This window comes from Oreochromis aureus, linkage group 3 (assembly GCF_013358895.1).
Source record: "Oreochromis aureus strain Israel breed Guangdong linkage group 3, ZZ_aureus, whole genome shotgun sequence".
Taxonomy (NCBI): Eukaryota; Metazoa; Chordata; class Actinopteri; order Cichliformes; family Cichlidae; genus Oreochromis; species Oreochromis aureus.
The window spans coordinates 76,891,727-76,908,470 of NC_052944.1; the positions used below are offsets into that span (position 1 = coordinate 76,891,727).

At 40.1% G+C, this 16,744-nt stretch overlaps 1 protein-coding gene across 1 annotated transcript; it reads left to right on the forward strand.

Moving 5' to 3' along the window:
• Positions 1-10,173: 10,173 nt before the first annotated feature.
• Positions 10,174-12,705, forward strand: LOC120434344 (zinc finger protein 431-like; the record flags this gene model as incomplete). Its single annotated transcript, XM_039602219.1, has 2 exons — positions 10,174-10,179; positions 11,815-12,705. Coding segments are annotated over exons 1-2 (897 nt in total), but the record flags the coding sequence as incomplete, so codon positions are not given.
• Between the last annotated feature and the right edge of the window lie 4,039 nt (positions 12,706-16,744).

A 16,744-nucleotide genomic window follows, 5' to 3' on the forward strand; every position in this document is an offset into this window, starting at 1 on the left:
ACTGCAGCCAAGAAGAGTGCCTGACGAGCCCATTTGTAAGTAAGCTATTAAGACTCAACTGTACACTGTGTTCGTGTTTTCCTCCGGAAAAAATAAGTTCCGTTGGAGCAGCCTTTCAACGCCTCTCTCTGTCTCTGGCAAGCAAAGTTGACCCAGACAACAAAGTAAAGCTATTTTTCGGCTACCAGCCCGACACGGAACCCACCGTATTAGCCCGAGGTCCCTTTACTACTGTTCGGAGCCGCGGACCTTCAGTAACAGTAATAATCACAGCAATAGTACATTCACGTAGTTGTAAACAGCATAATAATATATTAAGTAATCCAAAGTATTCAGAATACGTTACTCTCATTGAGTAACGTAACGGAATACGTTACAGAATACATTTTGGGGCATGTATTCAGTATTCTGTAATGGAATACATTTTAAAAGTAACCTTCCCAACACTGTGTACATGTATGTCTTAATAAAAACAAGCAGGTGAGATGTTAGAACGCTTATATTTTTATTTTAGTGGACACTCAATACAATAGACAGCTGCTGGGGTTTGGGGTTTGATTAACCTGAGTAGCGGAAAAGACTGCGGGTTGAAAACGATGTGCCGGGAGTCCGGTGTTCTCGTCGGCTCTAGTGATCCCCGACCTTGCTGTCTGCTGTATGAGTTCATTATTTCCTGTAATGTACTGATAAACATTAGACTTTCATATATTTTAAACTCATTACACACAACTGAAGTAGTCCAAGCCTTTCATTGTTTTAATATTGATGATTTTGGCATATATAACTCATGAAAACCCCAAATTCCTATCTCAAAAAATTAGCATATTTCATCCGACCAATAAAAGAAAAGTGTTTTTAATACAAAAAAAGTCAACCTTCAAATATTTATGTTCAGTTATGCACTCAATACTTGGTCGGGAATCCTTTTGCAGAAATGACTGCTTCAGTGCGGCGTGGCATGGAGGCAATCAGCCTGTGGCACTGCTGAGGTGTTATGGAGGCCCAGGATGCTTCGATAGCGGCCTTAAGCTCATCCAGAGTGTTGGGTCTTGCGTCTCTCAACTTTCTCTTCACAATATCCCACAGATTCTCTATGGGGTTCAGGTCAGGAGAGTTGGCAGGCCAATTGAGCACAGTAATACCATGTTCAGTAAACCATTTACCAGTGGTTTTGGCACTGTGAGCAGGTGCCAGGTTGTGCTGAAAAATGAAATCTTCATCTCCATAAAGCTTTTCAGCAGATGGAAGCATGAAGTGCTCCAAAATCTCCTGATAGCTAGCTGCATTGACCCGGCGCTTGATAAAACACAGTGGACCAACACCGGCTCTGACATGGCACCCCAGACCATCACTGACTGTGGGTACTTGACACTGGACTTCAGGCATTTTGGCATTTCCCTCTCCCCAGTCTTCCTCCAGACTCTGGCACCTTGATTTCCGAATGACATGCAAAAGTTGCTTTCATCTGAAAAAAGTACTTTGGACCACTGAGCAACAGTCCAGTGCTGCTTCTCTGTAGCCCAGGTCAGGCGCTTCTGCCGCTGTTTCTGGTTCAAAAGTGGCTTGATCTGGGGAATGCGGCACCTGTAGACCATTTCCTGCACACGCCTGTACACAGTGGCTCTGGATGTTTCTACTCCAGACTCGGTCCACTTCTTCCGCAGGTCCCCCAAGGTCTGGAATCGGTTCTTCTCCACAATCTTCCTCAGGATCCGGTCACCTCTTCTCGTTGTGCAGTGTTTTCTGCCACACTTTTTCCTTTCCACAGACTTCCAACTGAGGTGCCTTGATACAGTACTCTGGGAACAGCCTATTCGTTCAGAAATTTCTTTCTGTGTCTTACCCTCTTGCTTGAAGGTGTCAATGATGGCCTTCTGGACAGCAGTCAGATCGGCAGTCTTACCCATGATTGCGGTTTTGAGTAATGAACCAGGCTGGGAGTTTTTAAAAGCCTCAGGAATCTTTTGCAGGTGTTTAGAGTTAATTCGTTGATTCAGATGGTTAGGTTAATAGCTCGTTTAGAGAACCTTTTTATGATATGCTAATTTTTTGAGATAGGAATTTTGGGTTTTCATGAGTTATGTATGCCAAAATCATCAATATTAAAACAATGAAAGGCTGGAACTACTTCAATTGTGTGTAATGAATCTAAAATATATGAAAGTCTAATGTTTATCAGCACATTACAGGAAATAATGAACTTTATCACAATATGCTACTTTTTTGAGATGGACCTGTATATGATATCTTGATAAATTGAGCAGATATTTGAAGCTTACACAGCTACATTCTCGCTTGAAAATAACTTAAAAGTTTATTTTGTGACCCAGAAACAGTAATATTTAAAAGTTTTTAGCCCTGCTCGTCCACCATTGCTGCGTTTGAGTTTTGGATGAAATGCATTCTGGGATATTTAGCTGTACCAAGTCCACACAAGTCACCACCGATTAGGGCTAGGGATGGGTACCGGAATGGCACCAGTTCTGACATAAACGGTAGTAACCAGACCGAAAAGCAGCGCATATTTCGGTGTTTTATTTCGGTGTTTTTTTTTCCTGAACTGTCATACACTTTGGATTCTAGTGTATGACAAGTAGGCGGGCCCAGGTATATTCTTTTGGAGCAGAGCTACCGATTAAAAATAAAAAATGCCCAAGGCGAAGCGCTCAAAAGTCTGGCTGTACTTTACAGCAAAATATGCAAACTCAGCAGCCTGCAACAAGTGCTTTAAGCTGATACTGTGATACTGTGCAAAGGAGGTAACACCTCAAATCCGATGAAACACCTGGCGACGTATAGTGTTTTTTTTTAAAGCCGAGAAATGCGCCGTATTTGATAGCTTGCTGCAAGACCTCACACCGAGCACATCTACTGTGGGTGTGGTGCCTGCTATCAGACCCGGGGTTAGCAACATCCCCCAAGAACCCGAAGAGGAGAGTCCTGGCCCCTATCCCTGCCAGTGTAGCAGAAATGATGACGGATGATGATGGCAGCAACAGCCGTTCTTCTCTGCGTGAGTAGCTTAATGGTGTTCGCGTGTAATTTACGTTGAGTAGGCTAACCACTAGAGGTGAAACGGATCACGGTTGATCCGAAACCCAAACCAATCCCACTCCACGGTTCGGTACGCATGTGATCCAAAGATTCAAAAAAGAAAAAAAAAGTATGTGCATGGTGCCCGTGGTCAGTCTGTCAAGCGGTAGTTATGGCCAGCGCTAGTGGTCCAAGTGGCGGAGCAGAGGAGTTTGTGGCACTTAAGCAGCACTTTTGCTGCCCAATCCGACTGGGCTAAAGCTATTACAAAAGCTAATGGGGTGTTTAGCTGCAGACGGGAGGCCATATTCCGTTGTGCAAAACAAGTGGTTTAAACTGTGATGAACGTGCTTGAGCCACGCTATGATGTCTCGTTGTGCGTCCACTTCAGTGTGACAAGATCGTTCCAAGCATGTAAGGGCAGGAGAAGTTTAAAGTTATGGCTGAACTGTCCCAGGCAAATGGGTGGACCTCCAGGGCTACGGAAAGCCACGTGACCGTGACTGCTCGTTATATCACAGCGGAGTGGTAGATACAAAGCCCTCTACTGCCCTATAGATTACATTAGATTAGATGAAAATTTATTTATCCCTCGGGTGGGTTCCTCCGGGAAATTCAGTTTCCAGTAGCACAGCACCAACAGAAGTTGCAGAATGTGAGCAGAAATATACCATATTTACACATATATAAATACAAAGAATACAAAAGGGATAAATAGAATAAATAGGAATAAGAATACAAGGGAACGGCACATTTCAAGTATTGTGAGTCTATTACCCCGTTGGATATTAACAAAAACTTGCACAGTGAAAAGGCACTACACCTACTTGTTCCCCCCTCCTCTGTCCCCATTTCCCCTCCAGCGAGGAGTTAAACAGTTTGATGGCGTGTGGGAAAAAGGACTTTTTAAGTCTGCTGGTCCTTGACTTTGGGAGAAGCAACCTGTCACTGAACAGACTCCTCTGGTTGTTTATGGCCGTGTGTAGAGGATTCAGAGGATGCCCAGCATGGTCCGTAATGTCCATATTGCACCTTAATTTGTTTTTATATAAGTGCGTCGAATGAGTCTTCAGTTAAATGTTTTTTAATAGGGAAAAAATACTTAAATAAGTAAATGGCGAGTCAAATTTTTGTCTTTTTTTCTATATTTGTTGATCCGAAAATTGATCCGATCCATGACTTAAAACCGTGATCCGATCCGAACCTTGAGATTTTTGATCCGTAGCACCACTACTAACCACATTAACTAGCAAACACCGTCGTAGTTACATGCGGCTGTCTTGTTGTTTCATGGCAGATACTCCCTTCACCGTGGCCAAGAAGGCTAAAATGACCAAAGAAAAAGTGGAAAACAGTTAAACATGAGAGGTTTTTAGACAAAGATGATGTTTTTTTCCATTAATTAAGCACTGCTTCCAGCCAAGAGTGATGCCATAAATCCCCTATAGCCGAAGAAAAGGCTAACATTGTTATCTTTTTACAAAAAAACAGCTAAACATGAGAGGTTTTTGGACCAATTTTGTGTTCTCCATTCTTTAAGCACTGGTTTGAGCACTGTTTAAGCACCGGCACCGTTTCAAAAGTACTGGTATCGGATAAAATCTAAACGATACCCATCCCTAATTATAAATAAGGTCACTCCCACCAGCTCAAATATCTCTCCATCATCTTCTCAGTATCAAGCTTACAATTTTCTCACCTCCTTTACTCCAGTTACAATACAGGACATCAGTGCTTTGCTTGGTCATATGAAACCAACTTCAAGCCCCCTTGATGTTCTTCCTGACTATTTTTTCATTAGTGTGTTTTACTCTATTGTATTGTGGAAATGATAACTATTTCTCTTCGCAACGGTTCAGTTCCCAGCTTCTTTGAACAAGCTGTTGTTGAGCCAATATTAAAGAAACCTCATCTGGATCCATCTCTTCCTAACAGTTACAGGCCAATATCCAAATTGCTCTTTGTATAAAAGATTTTGGAAAAAACTGTAGTAGAACAACTGAACTATTTCTTGGAGAAAAATTATGTTATAGCCATTTGCCAGTCTGGATTTCGCAAATTGCACTTGACAGAAAAGTCTTTATTTAAAGTATCTAGTGACATCCTGATGGCAGTAGACTCTGGAGAATACACACTTCTGGTTCTATTAGATCTCAGCTCTGCTTTTGATATTGTTATATGTAGGATATATACAGTTGTCATGGTTCTGGGTCGGTTCAACCCAGCACTTTAAGTTCTTATTTTTTGGTTTATTTTTGAATTATCATTTGGTTCTCTGGAGCCTTGTTTATTGTTTTCATAGATCTGTTTCAGATATTCTTGGTGAGGAATTAGTTCTTAGGTTGTGTCTCGTGTTTAGTTTAGCTTTATTCTCCCCGTGTAAAGTCCGTGTTTCCAAGTCTGCATTTTTGTTTCTTGTTTCCTGTTTTACTTTGAAGGTTCATTTTCATGTCTGATGTTTGTGTTTTCTAGCTTTGCTCTTCCTGTCTCGTTTGGTCTCATTCCTCGCAGCCGCGTTCCCCTTCTGTGTCTCATTCCCTCATTATTCCTCTGTGTATTTAAGCCTTGCGTTTCACTGTGTTAGTTGCTGTGTTAGTTACGGCCAACCTTACCTGGTCCACAAACATCTCCCACCAGGTAGGGAACGCACAACAAAGGCTGTACTTCCTCAGGAAACTACGTCAGGCCCAATTACCCCAAAGACTGCTAGTAAACTTCTACCGCTCCACCATTGAGAGCCTTCTGACTTACTGCTGCACGCTCTGGTTCAACTGCTGCACTGCGGAGGACAAGAGGAAACTGCAGCGGGTGGTGAGGGCAGCAGAGCGGGCAATCGGCACTTCACTAACTCCCCTCAGAGACATCTATACTGGCAGACTTCAGCAGAAAGCCAGCATCATCATCAAAGACCCCTCACACCCTGGACACTCACTTTTCCCCCCCTTCGCTCTGGTAAACGCCACAGGTCCATCAGGTCGAAGACAAACAGACTCAACAGAAGTTTTTACCCACAGGCTGTCAAACATGCCCTACCTCCACCCTGCCCTGATTGGAGGATAACTGCACTGCCACTCATGGACATTACACCTTACTTATAAATCGTATTTCTGTTTATACTTCAATGCAATCAACACCCTTACCTCTTTAAACTGTATTTATTATAACATTATTTAGTATAGTTCCAACAGCACCCCCCCCCACTCAATGTGCAATATCATCCCCCCCACACACTCAATGTGCAATATCACTGATCACACTGCACCTCTCAATGCACCTGCTAGTTAGATGGCATGTATGTGTATGTATATACATGTAAGCGTGTATGTGGAAATATGTGTGTGTATGCATGTACGGATGCAAATATGTATATATACATATATGTATGTATGTGCGTGTATGTTTGCAGGTGTATGTATAACTTGTACATATCTTTCTTGTGTAAATGTAAATTTGTCTGTCATTGTGTAAATACTTACGCTATTGTGTACTCCACACACATGGAGAGATGCCAAAATGCCTTTCACTGTTCTTGTAACAGTGACAATAAAAAGCTATCTATTCTATTCTATTCTATTCTATTCTAGTTTGTCTGCGTGTCTGCCCCTGTATTTCTGCCGTGTGGTTTCTCCATGTTCCAAGGTTTTGCGTCTCAGGTTTTCGTGTTTCAAGTTTCTCATTGCAGGTTTTTGTTCATTTCATTGCTATTTTGAGCTGTTCCCAGTTTACGTTTTCGTTAGCATAGTTCCCTGCAATGCTCCGTTTTGATTTTGATTTTTCCTTTCGTTGTTAATAAATTTTCTTACAGCTACACCAGTAGCGGTCCTAGCCTGTTTGGTGCCCTGGGCGAACACCCCCTCTGACGCCCCCCACGCACACACACACACACACACACACACACACACATGAAGAGAGAGAGAGTGCATTGTATGCAAACGGCTACTAAACAGACATCATAATTCGTCATACAATGAGAACAGGACAAATCAACAATTGACACTGACTAATTAATATTATATTATTGTATATATTGTTTGGAGTTTAGTCTGTTACTGTTACTATTTTTACCATTTCTTCTTGGAGGAACTGTAACCCACATAATTTCCTTAGGGATTAAGAAAGTATTCTGATTCTTAATGTTTTAGGATACACGACCTGCCATTATCCAATGACACATCTGCTTACCTGTATCTTTTGCTCGTTTCTTCTTGTAGGAGCCATAATTAAATGTATTGAATTTTAATGATCACTGGGTTTTCATTTGTTTGGTTGCTATGGTGATGTGTAACGGGAGTCACGTGGGCGGTAGCGGTGACATTAAGAGGGCGTTGTCAGTCTGTCATTCACTGGTTTGATTTTGACAGAGAGCAGGGCTGGGTAGCCGTAGTTTTTGTTGACCGCAGCACAGCGAGTTTCCCTTGTTGCATTAGAGCCTGTGATGTTTTAAGAGTTTGAATCATGAGCCGATCACATTGCTCTGTAAACTTTTCAAGCACTTTAACCCTGGAGAACCCATGGGGTCAGAGCCGACCCCATGGGTTTTCTAGGGAAACATTTGACCCCATGGGTTCTCCAGAGTTTTAATAAACAAGCAAGCAATTCCACCTCTCGCATTATTGCGTAAAGTTGACACAGCGTCAGGCAAATAGGCAGGCTCAGTCCCGACTGTGGAAGTCGCTACACTCCTCTTCTTTTTCTTTTTTAAACTTTAAAAACGGGTTGTGTGTGAGACTTTAAATCAACAAAATATAAAATATACATTTTAAATTGTTATTGATCCCTTTACCCCGAGTCCTAAAGTGTATATTTATTTTCTTACTCTTCTTATATTTATTGTTTGTTTATTTGTTTGTTTGTTTGTTTACTTGCACTGCTGTAACTGGAGCCTCGTCGTCTCGTCTCTCTATATACTGTACTGTATGTAGCGGAGATGACAAAGTTTACTTTGACTTCAGCAGCGAGCATGAGTACGAGCAATTTTTTTTTTTTTTGCCGATGCCCGTGATGCAGCCCCCCACCACGATGCCGCCCCGGGCAACCGCCCGTGTCGCCCGTATCTAAAACCGCTACTGAGCTACACTATAGTCCGTGCTTGCGTTTGGGTCCAAATCCTCCTCCTCCAGACGATCTGCCATGCAGATCGTGAATACAGTATTATGTAGTGATGGGTAGATGAGGCCTTATCCTGTATCGATACTGTGTCGACACAGTGTTGCTGTTTTGCTCCATAATGACACCTGCTGGACCTTAAATATCATTGCAGGCAACTTACTTGAGACTCACAACAGACACTGATTCAATGACCTAGTCATACTTGTATACACTGTAAGGTATTGCACTTTCCATGGAATCATTTTATATCTTTTACATTGCAAATATTGTAGACATATTAAAAATATATTGTGAAAGACATTAAGTGAAAATTAAAATGAAAGTATTGTGAATGTAATATTACCGATTTAAATGTAATTGACTCAGAGTTTATTATAGATTTCTATTCAGAAAAATAAGTTTATCCAATGTTTTTGCATTTAGTTTATTGGGGTTTTTTGACACCATTTCCTCAGATTTGTAAAACTCACAGGCACAGATGAAGTTGGGGTACACAAAAACTGTAAAGCCAGGTGGAAAAGGTTCTGATAAGATGTCTTCCTATTCCCCCAGTACGTTAAAGGATCCTCTGATCTTGGAATGTTTCTCTCTGACACTCTCCACAATACTAAGGGATTGGCAGTCGTTTATAATAAAATTCAGGACTGCCTGGTCCAGAACAATCTTCCTAGATACTTGATTTCAAAATAATAAAACGCATATTAATGAAAAAGAAAATGATGATAAAGCTGTTCAGTGTCAATATAGGCCGACCTGTGTTCATTCTCGGTGTGTTCGTCTCCTCATTTTCATGTTTGGCTCTGTAATGCCTAAACACTGAGGAGGTGCTTTTGTTTGTGTAAGAAAGCTCAACAGAACAGATGCAACATTTAGCCTGCATAAAATGAAATAAATAATTTACACTGCAAGTCACATTGGTGTTTTTCCTGTTCTGATAGATTACACTGAAACAAAGACAGGCAAACTATTACCTTATTTGAAGTTAAAAGATCAAAATGATCCCACACAGCAGAAACATTTCTTTTTCTTTCGGGCTCCATTTTGTAACGGAGGGATGTGTATTTCTATTTGTTGTAGAGAGATATGTATTTTTTTTATCTTTGCGAGAGTAATTGTGTGTTTTTTGGTGGCGACTCATTCAGTTAACAGATGCGGATGCGGTACCTTTTAAACACAGTTTGGCACGTTGGCAATGAGCAATACAGCAGCTGGATCGATCACATGACTTTTTCTTAAAGCGACGCACGCACCGATACAGGCTTCACTCTGTGAGCTTGATACAAGCGTCGGTGCGTCAGTGTTGCTGGACCCATCACTAGTATTATAGTAAACAGGCTTAAGGACTTATTTGGGATTACTCGTGTTGTTTTAAGATGGTTCATGTCATATTTATCTGAAATGACTTTTGCTGTTCGTCTGAATCAAGTGATGTCTATATCAGGAGTTCTATCTTGTGGGGTACCTCAGGGATCTGTCTTGGGTCCAATTCTCTTTTTACTCTTTTTAGGCCAAATTATTTGGCACCACAATGATATCTCCTATCATCTCTATGTCCATGACAATCAGTTATTCTTTTAAAGTCTTTTAAAGTCTCAGAGTTTTATACACTGTCTAGTTTAAGTAATTGCCTGACAGAAATTAAGCAATGGTCAAACGACAACTTCCTCCAGTTAAACTCTGATAAAACAGCAACTCTAACTGTTGCTCCTGACCATTTGATTCCAGAAATTACGCACCATCTCAGCTTTTTAGACACTGCAAAATCGTGCTTTAGAAACCTCTGTGTCATATTTGACAGCTCGATGTCGCTTGAGCAGCATTCTATGCAGCTGGTCCAGAACTGTTTTTATCTTTTAAGGAATATTTCAAAACTCAGACAAATGGTGTCAAAGGCTTGACTTGAGATCAGTTGTCATGCTTTTATTTCTTCATGTTTAGACTACTGTAATGGTCTTCTTACTTGTTTTTCCATTCTTTTCAGTTTTCAAGTACAGAATTGCCTATGAAAAAAAAATGTTGACATCAGTTGACATGACAGTCAGTCACATTAAAATGTAAATAAAAAGTAGAAAAATAATCCTAAAAATGGTAAATGGCCTGTATTTGTATAGTGCTTTACTAGTCCCTATTGTTGTCACTGAGGAGTAGGGCTGTTCGATATAACGATATATATCGGATGACGATATAAAAACGTCTATCGTTTCATTTTACGCTATCGTTTGTTTCGTGGTGTCGCAAAACAAACTGTTTACGGCAATATTTTTCATAATTTTGATGGTCACTGTAGTGGCTATATTAATTTCCTAAAGTTCTCTCTTTCTCTCATATTTAATATAACCACACTACGGACGGACAAGCGCTTGTTTTTATGCCTGTTCGTTAGCAACAACGACGGTAAAAGCACGGTGTGTCCGCTTGTTTATTTTCCACATAAACCTTTCACAATAAAGCTCAAGATCCTGTTGAGACTTTTCAAAATAAACTGAATCACGTGAAAGATGCAGAGTATTAACGGATGAGAAGCAAAAAAGAGCCCTCAGGTGCTAAAAAATAAACCTTAGACTCAAACGTTAGAACAGGCTTTTCTCCGCAGCACGCTGTGTAATAAATACTCACAAAGAAAACGGCGGCCATTACAACTTATGTCTAAAAATGTATCGTTTCATGCATCGGTTAAAACACTCGACTCCAGGTACGCGACGCCCAGCTGGAAACACTTCACGCAAGTCGAGCTGCCCGAGATTCACAGAATTTACAGGAAATGTTACATTTTTGTAATTTATATCGTTATATCGACGATAGATGTCTTAATATCGGGATATGAGATTTTGGTCATATCGCACAGCCCTACTGAGGAGTTTAGTCATGTTTATTTGCTCTGCTTTTTTTATCAGGAATAAAATGCATATACTTTTTGTGTCACAGCTGAGTAACAGGAGAAGAGTCTGGTGGAGCAACAAAGGAACAATTTCAGCCATTTGGACTCAGCTCAGCCACTACAGAGGAAACAATGACTTCAACACAAAAGGTGAGAAAAATGTCACTGTTACACTGTTATTGAAACTGTGTACTCAGCTGGTTGGTTTTTAACAACATGTTAACAGCAGCATTATCTTTTCCATCCCGGGCTCCTCCATATACACGGAATCTAAATTCACAACCAAAAAACTCAGAGGTTACAAGAAGATACAAACATAATTTTTTATCGACACACATTAAAAAAAAACTATCAAAAATTGAACTCACATTTTTTTTATGAGTAAAATATCTTCTCCACTTATCAATATTTCTTCAATATGTATTTTCATTACGACTGTCATTGTAGCACATCATTGAAATGTGATACTATCAACAGAAACTGATGGTAACACACCTACAATGTGTTTGTTGACATGTTTCATTCCACTAATAGAGGGAGTTTCAGTTTGTTCCATGACTGCATTTCACTCACTGTCTCTGTTTGTATCTCTGTCACTGCAGGACCAACATGGAGCGAGAAGTCAGCGCTCTCAGGAGGCCGACAAACCTCACAGAAGAAAGGGAGAGAAAACCTTCAGCTGTGATGAGTGTGGAAAGTCTTTTACCCGGGCTGAAAGCTTAAAAACACACCAATTCCTCCACAGTGGATTTAAACCTTACAGCTGTGAGTTGTGTGGAAAGTCTTTTACCCAGGCTGTAGGCTTACAAAGACACCGACTCATCCACAGTGGAGTTAAACCTTACAGCTGTGAGTTGTGTGGAAAATCTTTTACCGAGTCTGGAGCCTTAAAAAAACACCAACTCATCCACAGTGGAGTTAAACCGTACAGCTGTGATGAGTGTGGGAAGTATTTTACCCGGGCTGAAAGCTTAAAAACACACCAATTCCTCCACAGTGGAGTTAAACCTTACAGCTGTGACTTGTGTGGAAAGTCTTTTACCCGGGCTGAAAGCTTAAAAACACACCAATTCCTCCACAGTGGATTTAAACCTTACAGCTGTGAGTTGTGTGGAAAGTCTTTTACCCAGGCTGTAGGCTTACAAAGACACCGACTCATCCACAGTGGAGTTAAACCTTACAGCTGTGAGTTGTGTGGAAAGTCTTTTACCGAGTCTGGAGCCTTAAAAAAACACCAACTCATCCACAGTGGAGTTAAAACTTACAGCTGTGATGAGTGTGGGAAGGATTTTACCCGGACTGGACATTTAAAAACACACCAACTCATCCACAGTGGAGTTAAACCGTACAGTTGTGATGAGTGTGGGAAGTATTTTACCCGGGGTGGAGACTTAAAAAGACACCAACTCATCCACAGTGGATTTAAACCTTACAGCTGTGAGTTGTGTGGAAAGTCTTTTACCCAGTCTGGAAGCTTAAACAAACACCAACTCATCCACAGTGGAGTTAAACCTTACACCTGTGACTTGTGTGGAAAATCTTTTACCGAGTCTGGAGGTTTAAAAAAACACCAGCTCATTCACAGTGGAGTTAAAGCACACTACTGTGACTTGTGTGGTAAAGCTTTTGCTCAAAGTCAACACTTACAGAGGCATCTAGTTACCCACTCTGGAATTAAGGCGTACAGCTGCAACTTTTGTGGAAAAAGTTTCCGTGAAAAACGCTACCGAAATATTCACCTACGGATTCACACTGGAAATGATGTTTACTGCTGTGATCAGTGTGGAAAACTGTTTACAACAGATGCACAGTTAAAACAACACATGTTTAGCCACACTGAGGAGAGACCTTACAAATGTGACCTGTGTGAGAAGACTTTTAAATCTCCACATAAGCTTAATAAACACCAACAGATCCACACAAGAAAGTAACTCTACAAGTGCAGTTAATGTGAGGTATGTATTTATCTTTTTATCCTGTATTTTTAACCTGATTGTTTTGAACAAGTCTCATCAGTAAACTTATGGAGTCGTTTTCGCCTAGTAATCTGAGTGTTATAATGTAAACAGTAAAATGTAATTGGACGTTGGCAGAGATGCTCTTTGTTTCAGGCAACATTCAGGATAAAAATAAAAAAAGCAGAGCAACACAGATGGATCCAGTTCTCAACCCTGTTGTCACTGTGGGGGTGGGAAAGAGTTTCTCTGTGACCTTTGTGAAAAAACTTCCAATCATCAACGGGACCTAAAACCACATCAACGTAGACACACTGGAGACAAAATGAACTACTGCAAAGAATGTGGGAGAGGCTTCCACACACCAAGTACATTAAAAATACATGAACTCTTCCACAGTGGGGTCAAAAAGCACATCTGTAACCAGTGTGGGTCATCCTTCACCACTGCATGTGAGCTTAAAGAAAAAGCATAAATGATTCCACACAGAAGAGACACCATACAAGTACAGACACTGTGACAAAAGCTTCTCACAATCAGGTTATCGTAACAAACATGAACGTACACACATGGAAGTGAACTTCAGCTGTGACCAGTGTGACAAGAGCTTCAGGAATCTCAGTCCATACTCCGAACACAAACGATCCCACACTGTAAATAAACTGTTTCACTGTTACCAATGTGCAAAAAACATTCACTTCATTATCTGCTCTGTGCAAACATCAGCCTGATCATGCAGGACTGAAATCACTGGATCACAATGAATCTGAAGAGAGAGAAAGATCCTCTTCTGGTTTCAGGGTCAGACTTAAAAACCTTGAGATCAGGCTCCACAGAGTTCAGATTGAATCTCCTGTAAAGAGTGTCAGCTGATGTCACACTTGGATCTGATGAGGTAGCTCTGATTTCAGGACCTGCAGTGAATAATCCTGAATGTTACATTTAGGAAGTTGCATGTATAGATATGCATATCAAGTTTATGTTTTTTCCTTTGAGGGATTTTAATTCTCTAAAATGTTTTCTGTTACATTTTAATCTTTGTTCCCTTAGGACACAGTAGTTTTTAGTAGTTGTACTTGTTACTGTATTATTAAAGTTATAGGAATGTCTTTTCTTTCTCTTTTTTTAAAACCAAACTGGTATTCTATCAAAAATCACATATGGATATGTAAATCATTTCTTTTATTTGAACTTTTTTAGCTTTTCCAAAATTAACTTGTTTTTTTATGTATTCGTTGCATTTTTCACCTCAGTTAAATTTCAATTCTTCATTCATATTTAATATTTTGCTGTGGTAAAATCTTCTCTTAAATCCTTTTTCTCCCAAAACTGCAAATTATTACACAGCAGTTGCTCTTAAAACTTCCAAAATGAACTAAATCTGTCCACCAGCTGAACTGGTTTTGGGCTGTACTTCCATGTAATACCATTTTTTTTTTTTTTTAACCAGAAGATGGAACAGTGAGGCTGTGTAACCTTAATTCAATTAGGGAAGGAACACAATATTCACAGTGGCAGCAAAGAACTGTTAAAAGTTAAAAACAGCAACACACATCAGGACCATTTTAAAGATCACAGGTGACTACTTTTAGTTAATTCAAATCCTATTAAACATCTATTTTTGGCTCCTCCTTTCACTTTAGTGTATTTACTGTATCCTTTGTTTGTCCACATTGTTTTTTAATGAATTCATTTTGATCCACATGTTCTGTGGTTGTTTTCCTGTTGATCTGAAGTTTGTATTATGAAATCCTGATAATGTTAAAGCGTTAGTTATATTTGATGAACTCTGTGTAAAGTTTATCTTATTAAACGGTTTGATGTGAAAAATAAAGAAATGGTCTCAGAACAAGTAGTTTGAGCCATGATTTCAGATTCAAACTAATTTAAGCGTTTTTAGTGGTACATGTGGAGGTTTATCAGAGGAGGAGACTTGGCTGTTCTCGGCACGGTTCATGCAGCTCATTAAAAACCCTGAAATGAATTTAAGGAAAAGATGTTTGATTTTTCTTAAAAACAAGATGTGTGCATGAAGTTTTCACACAGTGTTTAAGATGCATTGTGATTAACATCTCACACATTCCAATAAAGCAGATGTTCCTGCATTGCAAAAGTAGTTTGCAGATGTGTTCATTCCCCCGACCATCTGCAAGACTCTCATGCAGCACCAATTTGAAACGCATCCTGGTGTGAAAGTGTGTTCATGGCCCTACAGGTTGCCTGAGCACAAGAGACAAATTGTGCAAAAGGAAGTGGCTGAAATGGTGAAAATGCTATTGTTATAGGATGAAATGAGGATTTGCTCCTCAGTGTTCGGTCTCCTATGCTTATCTGGTTGCCATATGATTTGTCCCAGCTGTTGAGAGGGGCCGGTTGACTTTAAGGTGCTTCCAGGTAATTAAGAAGTGAGCGCAGGGTTTTATACGGTTCTGTGATGATTGTCACAAAGTGAAGGTCTCATGGTTTGATGCTTGACCTGACTGAATAAGCACTGCTTGTTTTTATAAAGCAGGATTTAACTAATGCCTACTGGCAGATTCCTTAGTCTGCAGAGTCCAAAGACAAAAACGTTCTTCTCTACTATGTATGGTTCGTACCATTCGTCATACTTCTGTTATGCTTGTTTGAAGCCTCGGCCATTTTTCAGCACCTCCTGTAGCGATAGCTGTGTCCTCACACTGCATATGCTGTTTGCTACCTGGATGATGTTGTCATTAATATTGATACCTCGGTGGAGCATGTGAAGTGGGTGGTCACAGTCCCGAAAGTGTGTGGTTGGATGGAGGGACCTAGAGTATTTGGGTACCATTTGGGAGCTGGGCATGTGGATCCACACATAGATATAACAGCAGCCATCGCATCCTGCCTTTGTCCCAATACAAAAAAGAACATCCTGATAATAATGAATTACAATATTCCCGACTACAAGTAATAAATGCATGAACGAGTTTTTGAGCATCACTCTGAGACAGGATATTTCTGATTTTAAAGATATTGCAGCAATGGAAGAAAGCAGTCTTAAATATTTGCTTTTTATTTCCATTAAAGGAGAAATCCTGGTCAAAATGACTCTAAGATTCCGTCCACATTCATGTGTGGGACAGGTCACACATTGCACCACATTAAATAAAATCAATAAGGCCTTAAAAGCCCTTTGCCATGGGCATATCGGGACAACACACATGAATATTAAAACCCCCAACAATACAAACACAATCATATTTTGGCATGTATTCAGTCAAGATGTCAGCAAAGTCCTTCACAAAGTACTTATTGTATTAAGTATTTAATTTTATATGTTATAGAAATGACAGATTTTTAAAACGAGGCAAATTATTGTGATTTTACAATTGCAGGATGATCTACTAACAGTGTGCTTTAATCTCTCTATGAAGAAGTCACTCCAGTTCAGTAAAAATCCGCTTGAGAGCAGCTGTGAACAGCTGACTGTTCAATGTGCTAAAGAACAGAATAATTATTTCCCATCAGACCATGAGCAACATTCAGGCATTTAACACAGTAACACTTTTATGTTTTACATATTCAGCAGAGAGAGTTAGCTGTGTGCACTATTAAAAAAATCAGAAGAGTAATTCATTTCAGCTTCATACAAACTATTATGGAGGAAAAATAAGTGGGGCTCACCTCAAAACAATCAGTATAAGGTCTGACTGGAGACTTTTAGGACAGTCTCTTCAGTAAATCTAGCAGCTCTTTAACATCAAAAGACGTGTTTGAGCTGCTGCAGATGTTAGTAAATCTGACCCTA